The following is an 18,640-nucleotide window of genomic DNA, read 5'->3' as shown; positions in this document are numbered from 1 at the left end:
CCGGGTGGCTGGTGAACGTGAGGATCGCCTGGTGACTTGCCTGCCTGGTGCAAAGGTGGCAGACCTCACGCATCACCTAGACAGGATCTTAGATAGTGCTGGGGAGGAGCCAGCTGTCTTGGAACATGTGGGTACCAATTGCATAGGAAAATGTGGGAAGGAGGATCTGGAAGCCAAATTTAGGCTCTTAGGTAGAAAGCTGAAGCCCATATCCTCCAGGGTATTATTTTCAGAGATGCTCCCCGTTCCACGCTCAGGATCCAAAAGGCCGGCAGACATCCGAAGTCTCAATGCTTGGTTGAGACGATGGTGTAGGGATGAGGGATTTAGATTTGTTAGGAACTGGGGGACATTCTGGGAAATGGGGAGACTGTTCTGAAAGGATGGGCTCTACCTTAAATGGAATGGAACCAGACTGCTGGCGCTAACTTTTAAAAAGGAGATAGAGCAGAGTTTAAACTAGAATGGGGTGGGGGGGGGGGGGGGGGGGGGGAAGCTGACAGTTGCCCAGGAGCGCATGGTTCATTGTGGAGTATCCTTGAAGGATACTATTGAAAGAGGACATTTAGGGAATCCCAGTAGAGAGGATTCAACAATGCTGAAGTAAGCAAGGTGTGCATAATGAGAGAGCAGGATAAAGGATGCAACTTCTAAGTAGCTTGTAGATCAAAAGAAAAAACACAATTGAAGTGCTAGAAGCAAAAAAAAAAAAAAAAAAAGATCGGAGAGTTAGAATATATAGCACTAATTGATGAGGTAGATATAATATGCATTCAGAGACTTGGTGAAAAGAGGACATCAATTGGGACACTGTGCTAACAGGGTACAAATTGTATCGCAATGATAGAGAGGATCAAATTGGGGGGGGGGGGGGTTGTGCTATATGTTAAAGAGGGAAATGAGTCAAATAACATTCCACAGTACCTGAAGATTGGAGGGTGGCCAATGTGATGTCAATTTTTTAAAAAGGGTTCCATGGGTGATCCAGGAAATTACAGACCGATAAGCTTGATGTCAGTGGCAGGCAAAACAGTGGAAACTATTATAAAGAATAAAGTTACGGAATGCATAGACAAACATAGTTTAATGGGACATAGTTAGCATGGGTTCAGCCAAGGGAAGTCTTGCCTCACCAATTTGCTTCATTTTTTTTGAAGTTGTGAATATGTGGATAAAGGTGAGCCAGTTGATGTAGTGTATCTAGAGTTTCAGAAAGCTTTTAATAAAGTTCTTCATGAGAGACTCCTGAGAAAATTAAAGAGTCATGGGATAAGAGGACAGGCTCTGATGTGGATTAGAAATTGATTATTGGACAGAAAACAGAGGGTAGGGTTAAATGGTCATTTCTTTCAGTGTAGGAGGGTGAAGTGGAGTGTCACAGGGATCTGTAGTGGGACCAGTGCTATTTAACATATTTATAAATGATCTGGAAATTGGAATGACAAGTGAGGTGATTAAATTTGCAGATGATACACAACTATTCAAGGTTGTTAAAACACGTGCGGACTGTGAAATATTACAGGAAGAAGTTAGGAAATTGGAAGACTGGACATCAAAATGGCAGATGAAATTTAATGTGGACAAATGCAAAGTGATAACATTTTGAAAAGAATATTCCAAATCATAGTTACCTGATGCTAGGGTCCACTTTGGGGGGTCAGCACTCAAGAAAAAGATCTGGGTGTCAGTGTAGATAATACGCTGAAATCTTCTGCTCAGTATGCGACGGCAGCCAAAAAAGCAAACAGGATGCTAGGATTTTTTAGGAAAGGGATGGTGAATAAGACCAAGAATATTATAGTGCCTTTGTATCGTTCCATGGTGTGTCCACACCTTGAGTATTGCATTCAGTTCTGGTCGCCGTATCTCAAAAAGATATAGTGGAATTAGAAAAGGTTCAAAGAACAGCGACCAAAATGATAGAGGGGATGGAACTCCTCTTGTATGAGGAAAGGCTAAAGATGCTAGGGCTCTTCAGCTTGGAAAGGAGACAGATGAGGGGAGATATGATTGAGGTCTACAAAATCCTGAGTGGTGTAGAACGAGTAGAAGTAAATCGATTTTTTTACTCGTTCCAAAAGTACAAAGACTAGGGGACACGCAAGGAAGTTGCATGGAAATACTTTTAAAATAAATAGGAAGAAATATTTTTTTCACTCAACAAATAGTTAAGCTCTGTAACTCTTTGCTGGAGGAGGTGGTAACAGCAGTTTAGCGTATCTGGGTTTAAAAAGGTTTGTACAAATTCCTGGAGAAAAGTCTATAGTCTGCTATTGAGACAGACTTGGGAAACAACTACTTGCCCTGGGATTTATAGTATGGAGTGCTGCCACGATTTGGGTTCTGCCCAGATAATTTTGACCTGGCTTGGCCACTGTTGGAAAACAGGATACTGGGCTAGGTGGACCATTGGTCTGACCCAGTATGGTCACTGCATTGGACAACGTGTCCCCGCCACCCAGAGAGGCACTGGCACCGACAACCAGCCAAGAGGCAAAGCATGGGTCTCAAGAATGGGTTGAAGTGGCTCCACAGATGGTGCAAGTGATTTTCAATGCCTCAGCATCACGCTGTCCAAAGATGCACCCCAGCTTCTCCTGGAGCATGAACCATATTCTCAAGTGCAAGCATCAGAAAAGGCAAGGTCAGTGTGTCTAGAGAGGGTCTCAGCTCAGGAGGGGTTCTGCACCTTGACACCCTCATTCTGGGCTTGGACATTCCAGCCGACCAAGGCAGGAGCAGAATCAGATGTCTCCTATGAGTATTTTGCTGAGTCTGAATCAGACCATTCCTGTGGCTCTGAAGAGGAACTTGAGGACTTCTCAGAGGAGAGGTCTCTAGGCCTTTTTTCAGATCCTCTCTGCCACAGGAGAGTTGGAAGTCTCTGCCAGAGGACCTCTCCTTTGTGGGGGTTTTTTTGTAGGAAGTAGCAAAGGCCATTCCTTTTAAGCTGCTTTCTGCGTAATAAGGATGTCAACCTCAAAATCACATAAATAGGACTCTAATACAATCCTTCCTGCAGATTCTAAAAGAACAAAATGCGACCCATCATCACCAGAGAAAACAACACCAGTTAAATCTAGCATGTCAGTATCAAGGCCCTAAATGATGAAATTAAAGCACTCGGAGAACTACTATGAAGCACTATGATACAACATGTGAGCTGAAAGCTGATCTGGCCACACTATCTTCATCTGTATCAGAGTTCCATATAAGACTGGAACAAGTAGAAACTAAAATTAAAACTGCCAGTGCAGATCTTAAGCAACATCAGAAATTCACCTCAGACAAATTTCATCAGTTAAAACAATAAATGGAAGATTTAGCCAACAGAAGTCTGCGAAATAACATAAGAATCCTAGACCTGGCTGAAGGGTTTGAAAGTCCCGATTTAATTAAGTTTTTAACTTAGTGGCTCCCCTCAATTCCAAATTTATCACTAAAGTTCCCGCTGGAATTTGAGTGGGCTCATTGCTCACCTGGAAAAATGAAGGCAAATGTGAAATCTTCCAGATCCATAACTGTGAAGATTATCTCACGAGGACAAGCAGGCTGCTTGTTCTCACTGATGGGTGACGTCCACGGCAGCCCCTCCAATCGGAATCTTCACTAGCAAAGTCCTTTGCTAGCCCTCGCGCGCTCCGCGCGCACCCGCGCATGCGCGGCCGTCTTCCCGCCCGAAACCGGCTCGAGCCGGCCAGTCTTCTTTTGTCCGCACTCGGTACGGTCGGTTTTCGCCGTGTCGAGCCCGGAAAGTCGACCTCGCGCGTCCAAATTCTGGTTTGAGCGTGTTTTTTTTCCTTCGGGAAAGCTTTGTTAGTCGGGAAGTGCTCCGGAAACCATCTTCGACGGGTTTCGTGTCAATCCTCCCCGTACTTCCAGCTTTTTGCCCGGTAAGTTTTCTTTCGTCGTAGGGGGTAGGCCTCTTTTCGGCCCTCGGTCGAGATTTTTTCTCCCTCTAAATTTTTGGTGCTTCAATTTTCGCCATTTCGGCTTTTGATTTCGCCGGCGTGATTTTTCCGCCCATGACATCGAAGCCTTCCAGCGGCTTCAAGAAGTGCACCCAGTGCGCCCGGTTATCTCGCTCACTGATCGACACTCGTCGTGTCTTCAGTGTCTGGGGGCCGAGCACCACCCCCAGAACTGTAGTCTGTGTTCCATTCTTCAAAGGCGGACTCAGGTAGCGAGACTAGCCCAGTGGAACGTGTTGTTCTCGGGCTCTTCGTCGGCATCGGCACCGGGATCTTCGAGTGCATCGACGTCGTCAGCGTCCAGACCATCTTCCTCGGCCGCCCCTGCATCGAGTGCATCGAGGCATCGGGCCTCTGCATCGGCGCCGAGACATCGGATAGCTGCATCGACGTCGGTGGTACCAGGACCTCGTCTGCTGATGTCGTCGGACGGTGGTGCATCGGGTGGAGTGCAGGTGAGGGCTGTCCATTCCCCTGCTGGTGGCGGTGAGCCCTCGGGTGGGTCTCCTCCTACCCTGAGGGCTCCTGCGGTACAGCCCCCCCGAGATCGACCTTCTTCAGTCTCGGCCCCGAGGAAGCGACGGATGGATTCGACTTCCTCCTCGTCGGTGCCGGGGAGCTCCGGTGACATGCTTCGGAAGAAATCGAAGAAGCATCGACACCGGTCTCCTCCCCATGTCGGCACCGAGAGCTCTGGGTCGCCGAGGGATTCGGCACCCAGCAGGCATCGGCACCGAGAGGACCGCTCACCCTCTGTTCAGGAGGGTGTCGATGCGCTCCGCTCTGGACAGCCCGGTACAGCCTCCACGCCCCGGAACAGTCCTGACGTCGACGCCTGCATCGACCTCACAGCCTTTCTCTACAGCCGCTCTAAACGAGAGCCTCCGGGCCGTTCTCCCAGAGATTCTGGGAGAGCTGTTGCGCCCTACCCCTCCGGTACCGGCGGTGCTTGCGCCTCCGGTACCGTCGAGCGTGGCGCCGGCTGGCCCATCGCCCAGGTTGAGGTCCCCGACGTCGGTACCGCGTGCGGTACCGACCGCGGCCACCTCCCAGGAAGGCTCCCCGACTACGTCGGCGGAGGGAGCTTCGCCGATGTGGGCGAGGGAGTCTACCTCTCGACGCCCCCACCGTGGACGGGGTTCCACTGAGTCGAGCAGGGCGAGGTGTCAGACACAAGTTCACGAACCTGTGTCTGACACCGAGGGTGAGGCCTCGTGGGAGGAAGAGGAAGATCCCAGATATTTCTCTGACGAGGAGTCTGAGGGTCTTCCTTCTGATCCCACTCCCTCTCCTGAAAGACAGCTTTCTCCTCCCGAGAGTCTGTCTTTTGCTTCCTTTGTCCGGGAGATGTCTACGGCCATCCCTTCCCGGTGGTTGTGGAGGACGAGCCCAGGGCTGAAATGTTTGAGCTCCTGGACTATCCTTCTCCACCTAAGGAAGCGTCCACTGTTCCCTTGCACCATGTCCTGAAAAAGACATTGCTTGCGAACTGGACCAAGCCATTAAGTAATCCCCACATTCCCAAGAAGATCGAGTCCCAGTACCGGATCCATGGGGACCCAGAGCTGATGCGCACTCAGTTGCCTCACGACTCTGGAGTTGTGGATTTGGCCCTAAAGAAGGCTAAGAGTTCTAGGGAACATGCTTCGGCGCCCCCGGGCAAGGACGCTAGAACCTTAGACTCCTTTGGGAGGAAGGCCTACCATTCCTCTATGCTCGTGTCCAAGATCCAGTCTTACCAGCTCTACACGAGCATGCACATGCGGAACAATGTGCGGCAGTTGGCGGGCTTGGTTGATGCTCTTCCCCCTGAGCAAGCCAAGCCTTTTCAGGAGGTGGTCAGGCAGCTGAAGGCGTGCAGAAAATTCCTGGCCAGAGGAGTTTATGACACTTTTGATGTTGCGTCCAGGGCCGCTGCTCAAGGTGTGGTGATGCGCAGGCTCTCATGGCTGCGCGCCGCCGACCTGGAGAATAGAATCCAGCAGCGGATTGCGGACTCGCCTTGCCGCGCGGACAACATTTTGGCGAAAAAGTCGAACAGGTGGTAGAGTCTCTCCACCAGCGGGGACACCGCATTCGACAAATTCGCCCGCCGGCAGCCTTCAGCTTCTACCTCTACAGGTAGACGATTTTTTCGGGGGAAGGAAGACTGTTCCCTACTCTTCTGGCAGGCGTAGGTACAATCCTCCTTCCCGACAGCCTGCGGCCCAGGCTAAGCCCCAGCGCGCTCGCTCTCGTCAGCAGCGTGCGACTCAGCAAGGCCCCGCGGCTCCCCAGCAAAAGCAAGGGGCGAGCTTTTGACTGGCTCCAGCAGAGCATAGCCGACATCCAAGTGTCCGTGCCGGGCGACCTGCCAGTCGGAGGGAGGTTGAAAGCTTTTCACCAAAGGTGGCCTCTCATAACCTCCGATCAGTGGGTTCTGCAAATAGTCCGGCAAGGATACACCCTCAATTTGGCATCAAACCCTCCAAATTGTCCACCGGGAGCTCAGTCTTACAGCTTCCAGCACAAGAGGGTACTTGCAGAGGAACTCTCCGCCCTTCTCAGCGCCAATGCGGTCGAGCCCGTGCCATCCGGGCAAGAAGGGCTGGGATTCTATTCCAGGTACTTCCTTGTGGAAAAGAAAACAGGGGGGATGCGTCCCATCCTAGACCTAAGGGCCCTGAACAAATATCTCGTAAAAGAAAAGTTCAGGATGCTTTCCCTGGGCACCCTTCTCCCCATGATTCAGCAAAACGATTGGCTATGCTCTCTGGACTTGAAGGATGCCTATACACACATCCCGATACTGCCAGCTCACAGACAGTATCTGCGATTTCAGTTGGGCACCCGCCACTTCCAGTACTGTGTGCTACCCTTTGGGCTCGCCTCTGCGCCCAGGGTGTTCACAAAGTGCCTAGCTGTGGTAGCAGCGGCACTTCGCAGGCTGGGAGTGCACGTGTTCCCATATCTCGACGATTGGCTGGTGAAGAACACATCCGAGGCAGGAGCCCTGCAGTCCATGCAGATGACTATTCGCCTTCTGGAGCTACTGGGGTTTGTGATAAATTACCCAAAGTCCCATCTTCTTCCAGTGCAGAACCTCGAATTCATAGGAGCCCTGCTGGATTCTCGGACGGCTCGCGCCTATCTCCCAGAGACGAGAGCCAACAACTTGTTGTCCCTCGTCTCCCGGGTGCGGGCGTCCCAGCAGATCACAGCTCGGCAGATGTTGAGATTGCTGGGCCACATGGCCTCCACAGTTCATGTGACTCCCATGGCCCGCCTTCACATGAGATCTGCTCAATGGACCCTAGCCTCCCAGTGGTATCAGGCCGCTGGGGGACTAGAGGACGTGATCCACCTGTCCACGAGTTTTCTCGAATCCCTGTATTGGTGGACGATTTGGACCAATTTGACTCTGGGACGTCCCTTCCAAATTCCTCAGCCACAAAAAGTGCTGACCACGGATGCGTCTCTCCTGGGATGGGGAGCTCATGTCGATGGGCTTCACACCCAAGGAAGCTGGTCCTCCAGGAACGCGATCTACAGATCAATCTTCTGGAGTTACGAGCGATCTGGAACGCTCTGAAGGCTTTCAGAGATCGGCTGTCCCACCAAATTATCCAAATTCAGACAGACAACCAGGTTGCCATGTATTATGTAAACAAGCAGGGGGGCACCGGATCTCGCCCCCTGTGTCAGGAAGCCGTCAGCATGTGGACCTGGGCTCGCCGGAACGGCATGGTGCTCCAAGCCACATATCTGGCAGGCGTAAACAACAGTCTGGCCGACAGACTGAGCAGGATTATGCAACCTCACGAGTGGTCGCTCAATTCCACAGTGGTGCGCCAGATCTTCCAAGCGTGGGGCACCCCCTTGGTGGATCTCTTCGCATCTCGAGTGAACCACAAAGTCCCTCAGTTCTGTTCCAGGCTTCAGGCCCACGGCAGACTGGCATCGGATGCCTTCCTCCTGGACTGGGGGGAGGGTCTGCTGTATGCTTATCCTCCCATTCCTCTGGTGGGGAAGACTTTGTTGAAACTCAAGCAAGACCGAGGCACCATGATCCTGATTGCTCCTTTTGGCCGCGTCAGATCTGGTTCCCTCTTCTTCTGGAGTTATCCTCCGAAGAACCGTGGAGATTGGAGTGTTTTCCGACCCTCATCACGCAGGACGAAGGGGCTCTTCTGCATCCCAACCTCCGGTCCCTGGCTCTCACGGCCTGGATGTTGAGGGCGTAGATTTTGCCTCTTTGGGTCTGCCAGAGGGTGTCTCCCGTATCTTGCTTGCTTCCAGGAAAGACTCCACTAAGAGAAGTTACTTCTTTCATTGGAGGAGGTTTGCCATCTGGTGTGACAGCAAGGCCCTAGATCCTCGCTCTTGTCCTACACAGACCCTGCTTGAATACCTTCTGCACTTGTCTGAGTCTGGTCTTAAGACCAACTCCGTAAGGGTTCATCTTAGTGCAATCAGTGCATACCATTACCATGTGGAAGGTAAGCCGATCTCAGGACAGCCTTTAGTTGTTCGCTTCATGAGAGGTTTGCTTTTGTCAAAGCCCCCTGTCAAGCCTCCTACAGTGTCATGGGATCTCAACGTCGTTCTCACCCAGCTGATGAAACCTCCTTTTGAGCCACTGAATTCCTGCCATCTGAAGTATTTGACCTGGAAGGTCATTTTCTTGGTGGCAGTTACTTCAGCTCGTAGAGTCAGTGAGCTTCAGGCCCTGGTAGCCCAGGCCCCTTACACTAAATTTCATCATAACAGAGTAGTCCTCCGCACTCACCCTAAGTTCTTGCCAAAGGTCGTGTCGGAGTTCCATCTGAACCAGTCTATTGTCTTGCCAACATTCTTTCCCCGTCCTCATTCCTGCCCTGCTGAACGTCAGCTGCACACATTGGACTGCAAGAGAGCATTGGCCTTCTACCTGGAGCGGACACAGCCCCACAGACAGTCCGCCCAATTGTTTGTTTCTTTTGATCCCAATAGGAGGGGAGTGGCTGTAGGGAAACGCACCATATCCAATTGGCTAGCAGATTGCATTTCCTTCACTTACGCCCAGGCGGGGCTGGCTCTTGAGGGTCATGTCACGGCTCATAATGTTAGAGCCATGGCTGCGTCGGTAGCCCACTTGAAGTCAGCCTCCATTGAAGAAATTTGCAAAGCTGCGACGTGGGCTTCTGTCCACACATTCACATCCCATTACTGCCTGCAGCAGGATACCCGACGCGACAGTCGGTTCGGGCAGTCAGTTCTTCAGAACCTGTTTGGGCTTTAGGATCCAACTCCACCCCCCGAGGGCCCTGTTTGTTCTGTTCCAGGCTACACTCTCAGTTAGTTGGTAAAATTTTTTAGGTCAATTTCTGTTATGTCCTCGCCGTTGCGAGGCCCAATTGACCATGGTTGTTGTTTTGAGTGAGCCTGGGGGCTAGGGATACCCCATCAGTGAGAACAAGCAGCCTGCTTGTCCTCGGAGAAAGCGAATGCTACATACCTGTAGAAGGTATTCTCCGAGGACAGCAGGCTGATTGTTCTCACAAACCCGCCCGCCTCCCCTTTGGAGTTGTGTCTTCCCTTAAGAGTATTGTCTTGCTACATACTGGACTGGCCGGCTCGAGCCGGTTTCGGGCGGGAAGACGGCCGCGCATGCGCGGTGCGCGCGGGCGCGCGAGGGCTAGCAAAGGACTTTGCTAGTGAAGATTCCGATTGGAGGGGCTGCCGTGGACGTCACCCATCAGTGAGAACAATCAGCCTGCTGTCCTCGGAGAATACCTTCTACAGGTATGTAGCATTCGCTTTCGATTCCCACAAGCTCTTCACATACTAAAAACAGCTCACACCATACCGTCCATTCTGCATGAGGACCACAAAGTTCTCTATGAACAGTGTGATCATCTAGCCACACAGCTGAAGTGATGTCTGGGTGACTTTACTGACCCGGCTTTCCAATAGCACAGAACATTAAAGAGCTTGATGCGCAAGCCAGAGCTCAAAACATGCTCCACCTCCAGTGGTGTGCTGGTAAATTTTTAACAACAGGCTCTCTCCCCGGTCCACCTCGGCGCCCCCCCACCCCCCCATCCACCTCTGCGCCCCCCCCCAAAATTGCAGAGCTGGCTATAGCTGGTGGGGGCAATGCATTACTCTCTCCAGGAAAAAAAATTAAATGATCCCAGGTTCCAATCTAATTCATGTTTAAAATGGGATAAAATGCCATAAATAAGTAAATATAAACTTTTAATGTTCAGCACCTGATTCTCAAAGTGGACATATTCCAAACACTATAATGAAAATAAAATTATTTTTTTCTACCTTTGTTGTCTGGTGACTTTGTTTCTCTGATCATGCTGGCCCAGTATCTGATTCTGCTGCTCTCTATCTGTTCCCTTGACTCCGTTTCCAGGGCTTCCTTTCCATTTATTTCTTTTCTTTCCTCCTTTCTTCTTCATTTCTGGTCCTCCGCAGACTTGACTGTACAGTGGATCCAGCTTCTGCCTATTTTCTCCATCCATGTGCAGTTTCTCTCCTCACTTCCTTTTCCCTCATCTAATCTTCTTCCTCTATCTTCCCTCCATGTCCAGCATTTCTTCTCTCTCCCTTCCCTCCCCTCCATCCATGTCCAGAATTTCTCTTGCCCTCACCTCCATCCATGTCCTGAAACTCTCCTCTCTCCCCTGTCCCCCTCTATTCATCCATACCCAGCAATTCTCTTCTCTCCCCGCCCCCTACCCATCCATGCCCAGCAATTGTCTTCTCTCTTCTGCCCCCCTCTATCCATCCATGCCCAGCAATTGTTTTCTCTCCCCTGCCCCCTCTACCCATCCATGCTCAGCAATTCTCCTCCCTCCCCTGCCCCCTGCTCTCATCCATGCCCAGCAATTCTCCTCCCTCCCCTCCCGCTCCCATCCATGTCCAGCGATTCTCCTCCCTCCCCTGCCCTCCCCTCCCGCTCCCATCCATGCCCAATGATTTTCCTCCCTCCCCTGCCCTCCCCTCCCACTCCCATCCATGTCCAGCGATTCTCCTCCCTCCCCTGCCCTCCCCTACCGTTCCCATCCATGTCCAACGATTTTCCTCCCTCCCCATCAGAAGGCGGGACTAAGGGCACGAAGTTCACGAACTGAAGCAAACAGGGAGGGAAAGCTAAAGACGGGCAGCAGGGCTCTTTAACGAGGCGCTTCAACAAAGGAGGTATTTAAAAAAGATGGATGGGAGCGGGAGGGGACGGTGGGGGCGAAGGACAATCGCTGGGCATGTTTGAGAGTGGGAGGGGAGGTAAGCATGGCGCCCTCCTGCCATGCTTTAACCTCCTGCAATGGAGCCGGCTCGCCCCGAAGAACAACCGGCTCGCAAGAGCTGTCAAAATTTAACAAGCGGCTCTTGCGAGCCGGCTCCACCACACCACTGTCCACCTCCTTCTTCACATACCAAATTGATTAGATCTTTGTCTTATCTTCTTCTACATTCCAAATCATTTTCACACAATACAGAAAACACAATCATTTTAATGAGCGAGTGCACTGCTGGTCACTTAAATAGAGTTGAAAAGCAATCTCTAAAATCCTTGCATTACAGGAGGAGACAAGACAATGAATAAACTGCAGAAGAACAAAATTAAAAATTAAAAATTTTAAAAATAATAAATATATGTGTCTGGTGCATCCAGTAGTTGTGAATGTCATAGGTAAGTGCAAAAATAGATAGTGAGAAATAGTCAAAAGATATAGATGCTGAGTACTACCGATAATAAAAAACGCCATACAGGGGTAATATAGACAGAGGAAGCTGAGCATAAAGAGGTACGGAGCTCATAGTGGGGAATAGCCGAAAGGCAAACAAGAAAGCGTAAATGCCTTAAAGGGAAGATGAATTTAATCTGTAGAGGTAAGTCGTGCTCTGAAGAGAAATAGCAAGAGTGTAATGATACAGAAATGTGTGGAAAGGCATTGGCGAAAAACTATGGAGAAATGCGTGGCAGATATTTTGAGAAAAAAGTGTATGTAAGAAATGAAGAAAAAAAACCAAAACTTGTGATGAGGATAGTTGAAACAATACATAGTTCCAGATAAGCTAGTGGTTGTGACAGAACTGGAAAAAACTTGTAAACAGAACTGGAAAATGTGATATAGAGGGGCATTTTGGATAGAATGTGTAAATCAGAATTTGGACATTTTACAAAAACATCCAAATTCTGAACAGGAAAGAAAGTCATTTTTGAAAAAGATAGACATCTATCTTTTGTGTTTGAAAATGCTATGGATGTCTTGTGATTTGGATGTCCTTTTTTTTGGTCCATTTTCGAACAAAAAACGTCCAAATGCAAGACATGCAAAACAGAGGAGGAGTGGCTTAATGGTTAGTGCAGCGGGTTTTGATCCTGGCAACATGGGTTCAATTCTCACTGCTGCTCCTTGTGACTTTGGGCAAGTCAAATGCATAAAGGGCATTTTTGGATATGACATCTAAGTCTGAATTTGGACTTTTTTTGTAAAACGTCCAAAATCAGAACAGGAAAGGTCATTTTCTACAAAAAAAGTCCATCTTTTCCTTTTGAAAATGCTATTTGGAAAAATGTTTTGTTATTTGGATGTTTTATTTTTTGGTCCATTTTCAAACAAATACATCCAAATGCAAAACGTACAAAATACACAAGAAATGCCACAATAAAGTGAAAACATTCTTATGTTCTAAGTGTGGTAAAAGCTTTGGTTGTAATGTAAACCTCAAAGTGCATCAGAAAGTCCACATAGGAGAGGAACCATTTGCATGTATAGAGTCTGGTAAAAGCTTTGGTCAGAAGGTAAACCTCACAATGCACCAGAGAATACACACAGGAGTGAAACCATTTACATGTCCTGAGCGTGGTAAATGCTTTGGTTGGAAAGAAAGCCTCATATGGCATCAGAGAATCCACACAGGGATGAAACCATTTACATGCACTGAGGAGGTAAAAGCTTCAGTTGCATTGGGACAGGTAATTAGGGAACGTACACTCTTGCTATGAAATATGGAAAAATAGCACTCTGGTGTTTAGATATATGTAATGAGACCTCATTTTCATCTATAGATCTGAATTCAAAGCCCAAATCTACTGATAAACAATAGATACAAGGCTCAGATGTTATTAAAAAAATAGAAAGCTTGGCATCAGGTATAATAGTGGAAAAATGACATCCTAGGAAAGCAATAGGACATCCTTGGGAGCATTGCAGTGGACTTTATAAAATGCTTTCAGGTACACATCTCACCATTGCTCCCTTACCTTGTCTGCTGAGCCCCCCAAAACCCACTACCCCCAACTGTACACCACTACCATAGCCCTTACAGGTGAAGGGAGCACCAATATGTGGGACAGTGAGTTTCTGGTGGGTTTTGGAGGGTTCACAGTTTCCTCCACAAGTGTAACAAGTAGGGAGAGGTTAAAGCCTGGGTCCACCTGTCTGCAGTTTACTGCACTGCTACTAGACTACTCCAGGGACCTGCATGCTATTCTAATGGACCTGAGTATAACATCTGAGGCTGGCATACAGGCTGGCAAGTAATATTTTTAATCACATTTTGGGGGTGGGAGGGGGATAGTGACCACTGGGGGGGAGTAAGGGGAGGTGATCCCCGATTCCCTCCAGTTGTCATCTGGTCATTTGGGGCACCTCTTGTGTGGAATAGAGGAGTAGCCTAGTGGCTAGTGCAGCAGCATTTGATCCTGGGGAGGTGGGTTCAATTCCCACTGCAGCTAGTTGTTATAAAAACAGGTCTAGCTCAAAATGTCTAAGTTTTAGTCTTGTTTTTTTGTTTTGTTCCATTATGGCTAAAAGATGTCTAAGTCTTAGGAACACCCAAGTCCCGCCTTGAACACACCCCTGGCACGTCCCCTTGAGATTTAGACATCCTTCTGAAGGACTTCAGAGAAAGACATCTAAAAATAGGTTTCGAAAATACTGATTTGGACGTCTTTGTGAGATAAATGTCCAAATGCAGACTTATGTCACTTTTTGGACGTTTTTCTCTTTTGAAAATGAGCCTGAAAATGAAATAATGTGAAAAACTAGAACAACAGCGGTAGTGAATGTTATGGATTAATATGAAAGTGCCCAACATAACAGAAAATCTAATGGAAAAGTGCAAGAGGCATTTGAAAGGTTAAAATGTGCCAGCAGTAGTATAACGTATGATGTAACCAGATAAAGAGTGTGTGATGGTACTAGATTAAAGGAATAATAAGTGATAGGTGACAATTAGAATGGGGAACAACATGGGTTCTTACCTTTAGAAAGACCTTTTTAAAGTGTAGTTTAGAGTATGGATGCTGAACACCACTGGTGAACAGTAAAAAGAAGGATACTGTGTGCAAGTGTGTTTAAAAAACCAAGAAAAGGCGCCAAGAAAATTCATGGATCATGGGTGGTATGTGGAAACAGCATAGAGAAGTCTCCAGAGTTCCAAGGCATAGAGGGTGTAAAAATTATGAGTAGAGAAATAATGAATATTGGGGGAAAGATGTTAAGAATGTGAGAAATTGACATGTGAAAGATTTTGGAACTATGAGTGATGCAAACAGATTGGCGGTTTGAACGCTATACCGGAAATGAAACAGCAGTGTGTAAATAATTGAATTGGCAGAGAAACAAACATCGCCTAGAAGTACATCAATGTTCGTTGTAAAAAAGGCAATGCTTGGGGAAGTAAATAGGAGTAAAAAGGATGCAGTATTGATTTGCTGGTGTCTAGAGGGTAAAAGAGGTGTGGTATTGAAGGACACGTGGTGGGCAAAAAAAGGGAACTGTATAGGAGATATAATCTAGATATTAATATGTTGATTGTGGAAATGAGGTTGTGTGTCGTGTTATTCAGTTATTAATATGTTTATTGAGTGTGGAAATGAGGTAATATGTCATGCTATTCAGGTAATTGCATCTGTTTGGGCAAAAAGGAGAAGATGTGTGGGAGAAAAAAACGCCATTTGTAATGTGTAAAAATCATTATGAAAAATAGGCTGTGTGTCATGTAAAAAGGATATGGAATGTGCACATGTGTGGTAGCAAAGTATAGTGCAGAATAAATAATGTCGTGTATTGCAGGATGAAAAATGTAATCATGCAGGGAAAAAATGTGTATGTATAATATTGACATATATCATGCTCACTAACAAATGTAGAATGGTGGGTGTGAGAGGAATGATACTGGCAGTGACAAAGTAAAAAAATAAGTAAACAATGGAAAAGAAAACAGAGAAGAGACAGAAGAGAAAAACAAAACATACATGTAACATTAAAGTATGTGCAGAATTATATAATTATAAAATATGTCCCATTTCTGCATGTTTTCGCTACCACATCAAGATACACACATCCATGAACTATCTAAAATGGTGTTGTGATGACTGTGTTTATATTTGTAAACTATGACTCAAGCATATCATCTTGGTAATGTATTGAACCTGGAAACCTGAACACAGATCTCCTGCACTGCATCATTAGTTGCTTACTATTCTCTCTTGATTTTCACCCAATTTGACCATTGAAATTTTTGAAAACCTGATCTAATCGGTTGATGTTTTTATCCTTACTGCTGTTTCACAGCTTTCTTCAAAACGAGTAAAATCCAAAAGAACCTGAAATGTGAACTAATATGGAAGTTGCACATAAATAAAACCTTTAGCATTGTGATATAAACAGTAAAAATTAGGTAAATTATTTAATGTGGAACTGTTTTAACGTCTAAGCACTGTCTGTCACCTCATTACTAGAGTTATTGCTTCCTGAAATTTGTCCTATCTCACCTACAAAGTTGAACGTATCTGCTGGGCAAAAAAAGGAAAATTAAATTAGCATACCTGTCCCATAATTTGTGAACTTGCTGGAACTACACATTATAGGCATCAAAAGTACCAAAGCTTTGTGAGTCTTACAGAATTTATCTCTTTAGATTTTTCAGAAAAGTTATTTAAGTATCGTGGAGTCTCAATGTGATATCTTTATTGGAACAGCATAAAAGATGTTATGCCACACAAGCTTTTGCTACCACACAGATTCCTTTAGATCCCAGGATTCTCCGGGACTAATATGCCTACTAGAAAACGCTGATGGACTACTTTATGTGTTTAAACGTTTTTTATTGACATTGCAGCAACACAAACATTGTCATACAGGCTCTGCATGTTGATGGACTACTTTAATATAGAATATTAAATACTACCAAATTAGACTTGTGACCAAATCCATTTCTTTTATAGATATGTTTAACTCAGAAGTGTGTACATATACAGACATTACAACTTTCTTGTGATCCAAAATTGAACTGCAATGGACATGGAGTAAGTTAACAGAAGCTTAAATATCTACATCTATCTATCTATCTATCTATCTATCTATCTATCTATCTATCTATCTATCTATCTATCTATCTATCTATCTATCTATCTATCTATATATATTGTACATCAGTGAGGTGGTAATGTTTCCCTAAAATCTCCTTCCCTTCTCTCATGTAAGACTAAGTATTAGCCACCACTACATCTGATCATTCCTCTGTATTCCAGGTATGTAATTCTATTGGCAAGTGCCACTGTGATGCAGGCTGGTCTCTCCCCAGCTGTCATAGCAGAGAATCAACAAGAAGATCTAATGAACACTTTGGTATGTAACTTTGGCAAATAACTACTTATTGCTATTTATTTTTAATTCTTTTCTGTGAAATTTTAATTTTTGGTTTTTAATGCCACCTTATCCTGGCAGAAAGGTTTTATAGCATTCTCTAATTACTCATACTACTACTACTTATCATTTCTATAGTGCTACTAGATGAATGCAGTGCTGTACACTTGAACATGAAGAAATGGTCCCTGTTTGACACAGCTTACAATCTAATTAGGACAGACAAACAGGACAAATAAGGGATAAGGGAATTACTAAGGTGGGAATGATAGAACATGGATACTGAATAAGTGAGTAAGGGTTAGGAGTTAAAGCAGCATCAAAAAGTGGGCTTTTAGCCTAGATTTGAAGATGGCCAGAGATGGAACTTGACGTACCGGCTCAGCTAGACATCAGGGAAGCCAGAATCCAAATCTTGATTCTCCCACTGATGCTTCTTGTGATCTTAGGCAGTCACTTTGCTCTCTAACAGGTACCAACTTAGGCTGTAAATCTGGTGGGCCTGGAACTTACTCTACCTGACTTGTAACTGGCCTAGAGCATTGGTTTGGAAAAGTAATGAGATTCAAAATCCAAAGTATCTCAAATCAAGATGTTTTCTGAAGGTCTGCTTATCCACAGACTATGTTCTCTTTAAAATTCTGGCCTACATGTAGGGGATAGTACTGAAAATAAAAAATATATGATATTGGCCCAGAACGGGCAAATTCTTAAAATCTTGACATCATTCAGGGTTTAGCAGTGAATTACCAGGGAAATAATAGTATGATTCTTGAGAAAAGAATATCCTTTCTCCAAGGACAGGTAGGACAGTATGTCCTCACATCTTCAGCTTGGAGAAAAGGCGGATGAAGGAAGATATGATAGAGGTCTATAAAATAATGAATGGAGTTGAACAGGTAGATGTGAAGCGTTTGTTTACGCTTTCCAAAAATACTAGGACTAGGGGAATGCGATGAAGCTACAATGTAGTAAATTTAAAACAAATTGGAGAAACTTTTCTTCACTCAACGTGTAATTAAACTCTGGAATTTGTTGCCAGAGAATGTGATAAAGGCGGTTAGCGTAGCAGAGTTTAAAAAAGGTTTGGACAGCATCCTAAAGGAAAAGTCCATAGACCATTATTAAATGGACTTGGGGAAAATCCGCTATTTCTGGGATAAGCAGTATAAAATGGTTTTGTACTTTTTTGGGATCTTGCCAGGTATTTGTGACCTGAATTGGCCACTGTTGGAAACAGCATGCTGGGCTTGGTGGATCTTTGGTCTTTCCCAGTATAGCAATACTTATGTCATCTGCGGTGTCCTGGTATGGACGCTGCCCAGCATCCTTCATTTTCTGGAAGATTATGGCAGGCCTACAGCACATGCACGTGTGCCTTCCTGCCTGCCCAAGTCACACAGGATTCGCAGTTGTTCTTCCATAGAGCAATATTTTTTCTTTGAAAGTTATCTCTTGCTTTCCTTCCTTTAGTAAGTAGAGTGTGATCAATTTATTTTATTTTTACTTTTTACCTTACTGTCCTTAGGGGTAATTTTACAAAGATGCACTAGCATATTAAGCAAGCTAATAATTAGTGTGCTCTAAATGCTAAAGATGCCCATAGGAATATATGGGTGTCTCTAGCATTTAGCACGTGCTTATTTTTAGCGCATGCTAAAAACACTTGTGTGCCTTTGTAAAACAACCCCTTAGTTTGTTTTCCCTTTTAAGTTTTATTTCTTTTTTCCACAGTTTAAGGCTTCTTAGGCCTGAGCTCCTGGCCAGGTCTCTGTTTTTGACAATTGAGCAATTTGATTTCACTTCAGCTATTTTTCCTGCGATGTCCTTGAAGCCGAAGTATTCGGGTTGCAGTAGGACAATGTCTGTGATAGATCCTCACAACGTGTACCTACTGTGCCTGGGCCCTGACCATAAGTCTTCTCGCTGTTCTCTTTGTGCTCAAATGCAGAAGAGAACCCAGAAGAGTTGGGAGGCCCTGTGTGAAAAACATTTTGGCATGCACAAGTCCAATCCATTGACATCGGCATTGAA

At 46.1% G+C, this 18,640-nt stretch overlaps 1 protein-coding gene across 1 annotated transcript in view; it reads left to right on the top strand.

Moving 5' to 3' along the window:
- LOC115469725 (disintegrin and metalloproteinase domain-containing protein 9-like) overlaps positions 1 to 18,345 on the top strand; it is a 247,157-nt gene extending 228,812 nt beyond the window's left edge. Inside the window, exons 18-20 of the mRNA XM_030202513.1 lie at positions 16,186 to 16,266; positions 16,492 to 16,588; positions 18,341 to 18,345. Of these exons, the coding sequence (XP_030058373.1) occupies positions 16,186 to 16,266; positions 16,492 to 16,588; positions 18,341 to 18,345 (183 nt within the window). The remainder of the gene's footprint in view (positions 1 to 16,185; positions 16,267 to 16,491; positions 16,589 to 18,340) is intronic.
- Positions 18,346 to 18,640: the final 295 nt, after the last annotated feature.

The sequence above is a fragment of the Microcaecilia unicolor genome, chromosome 4 (genome assembly GCF_901765095.1).
Source record: "Microcaecilia unicolor chromosome 4, aMicUni1.1, whole genome shotgun sequence".
Lineage (NCBI taxonomy): Eukaryota > Metazoa > Chordata > Amphibia > Gymnophiona > Siphonopidae > Microcaecilia > Microcaecilia unicolor.
This window is presented reverse-complemented; position numbering and strand designations above follow the sequence as displayed.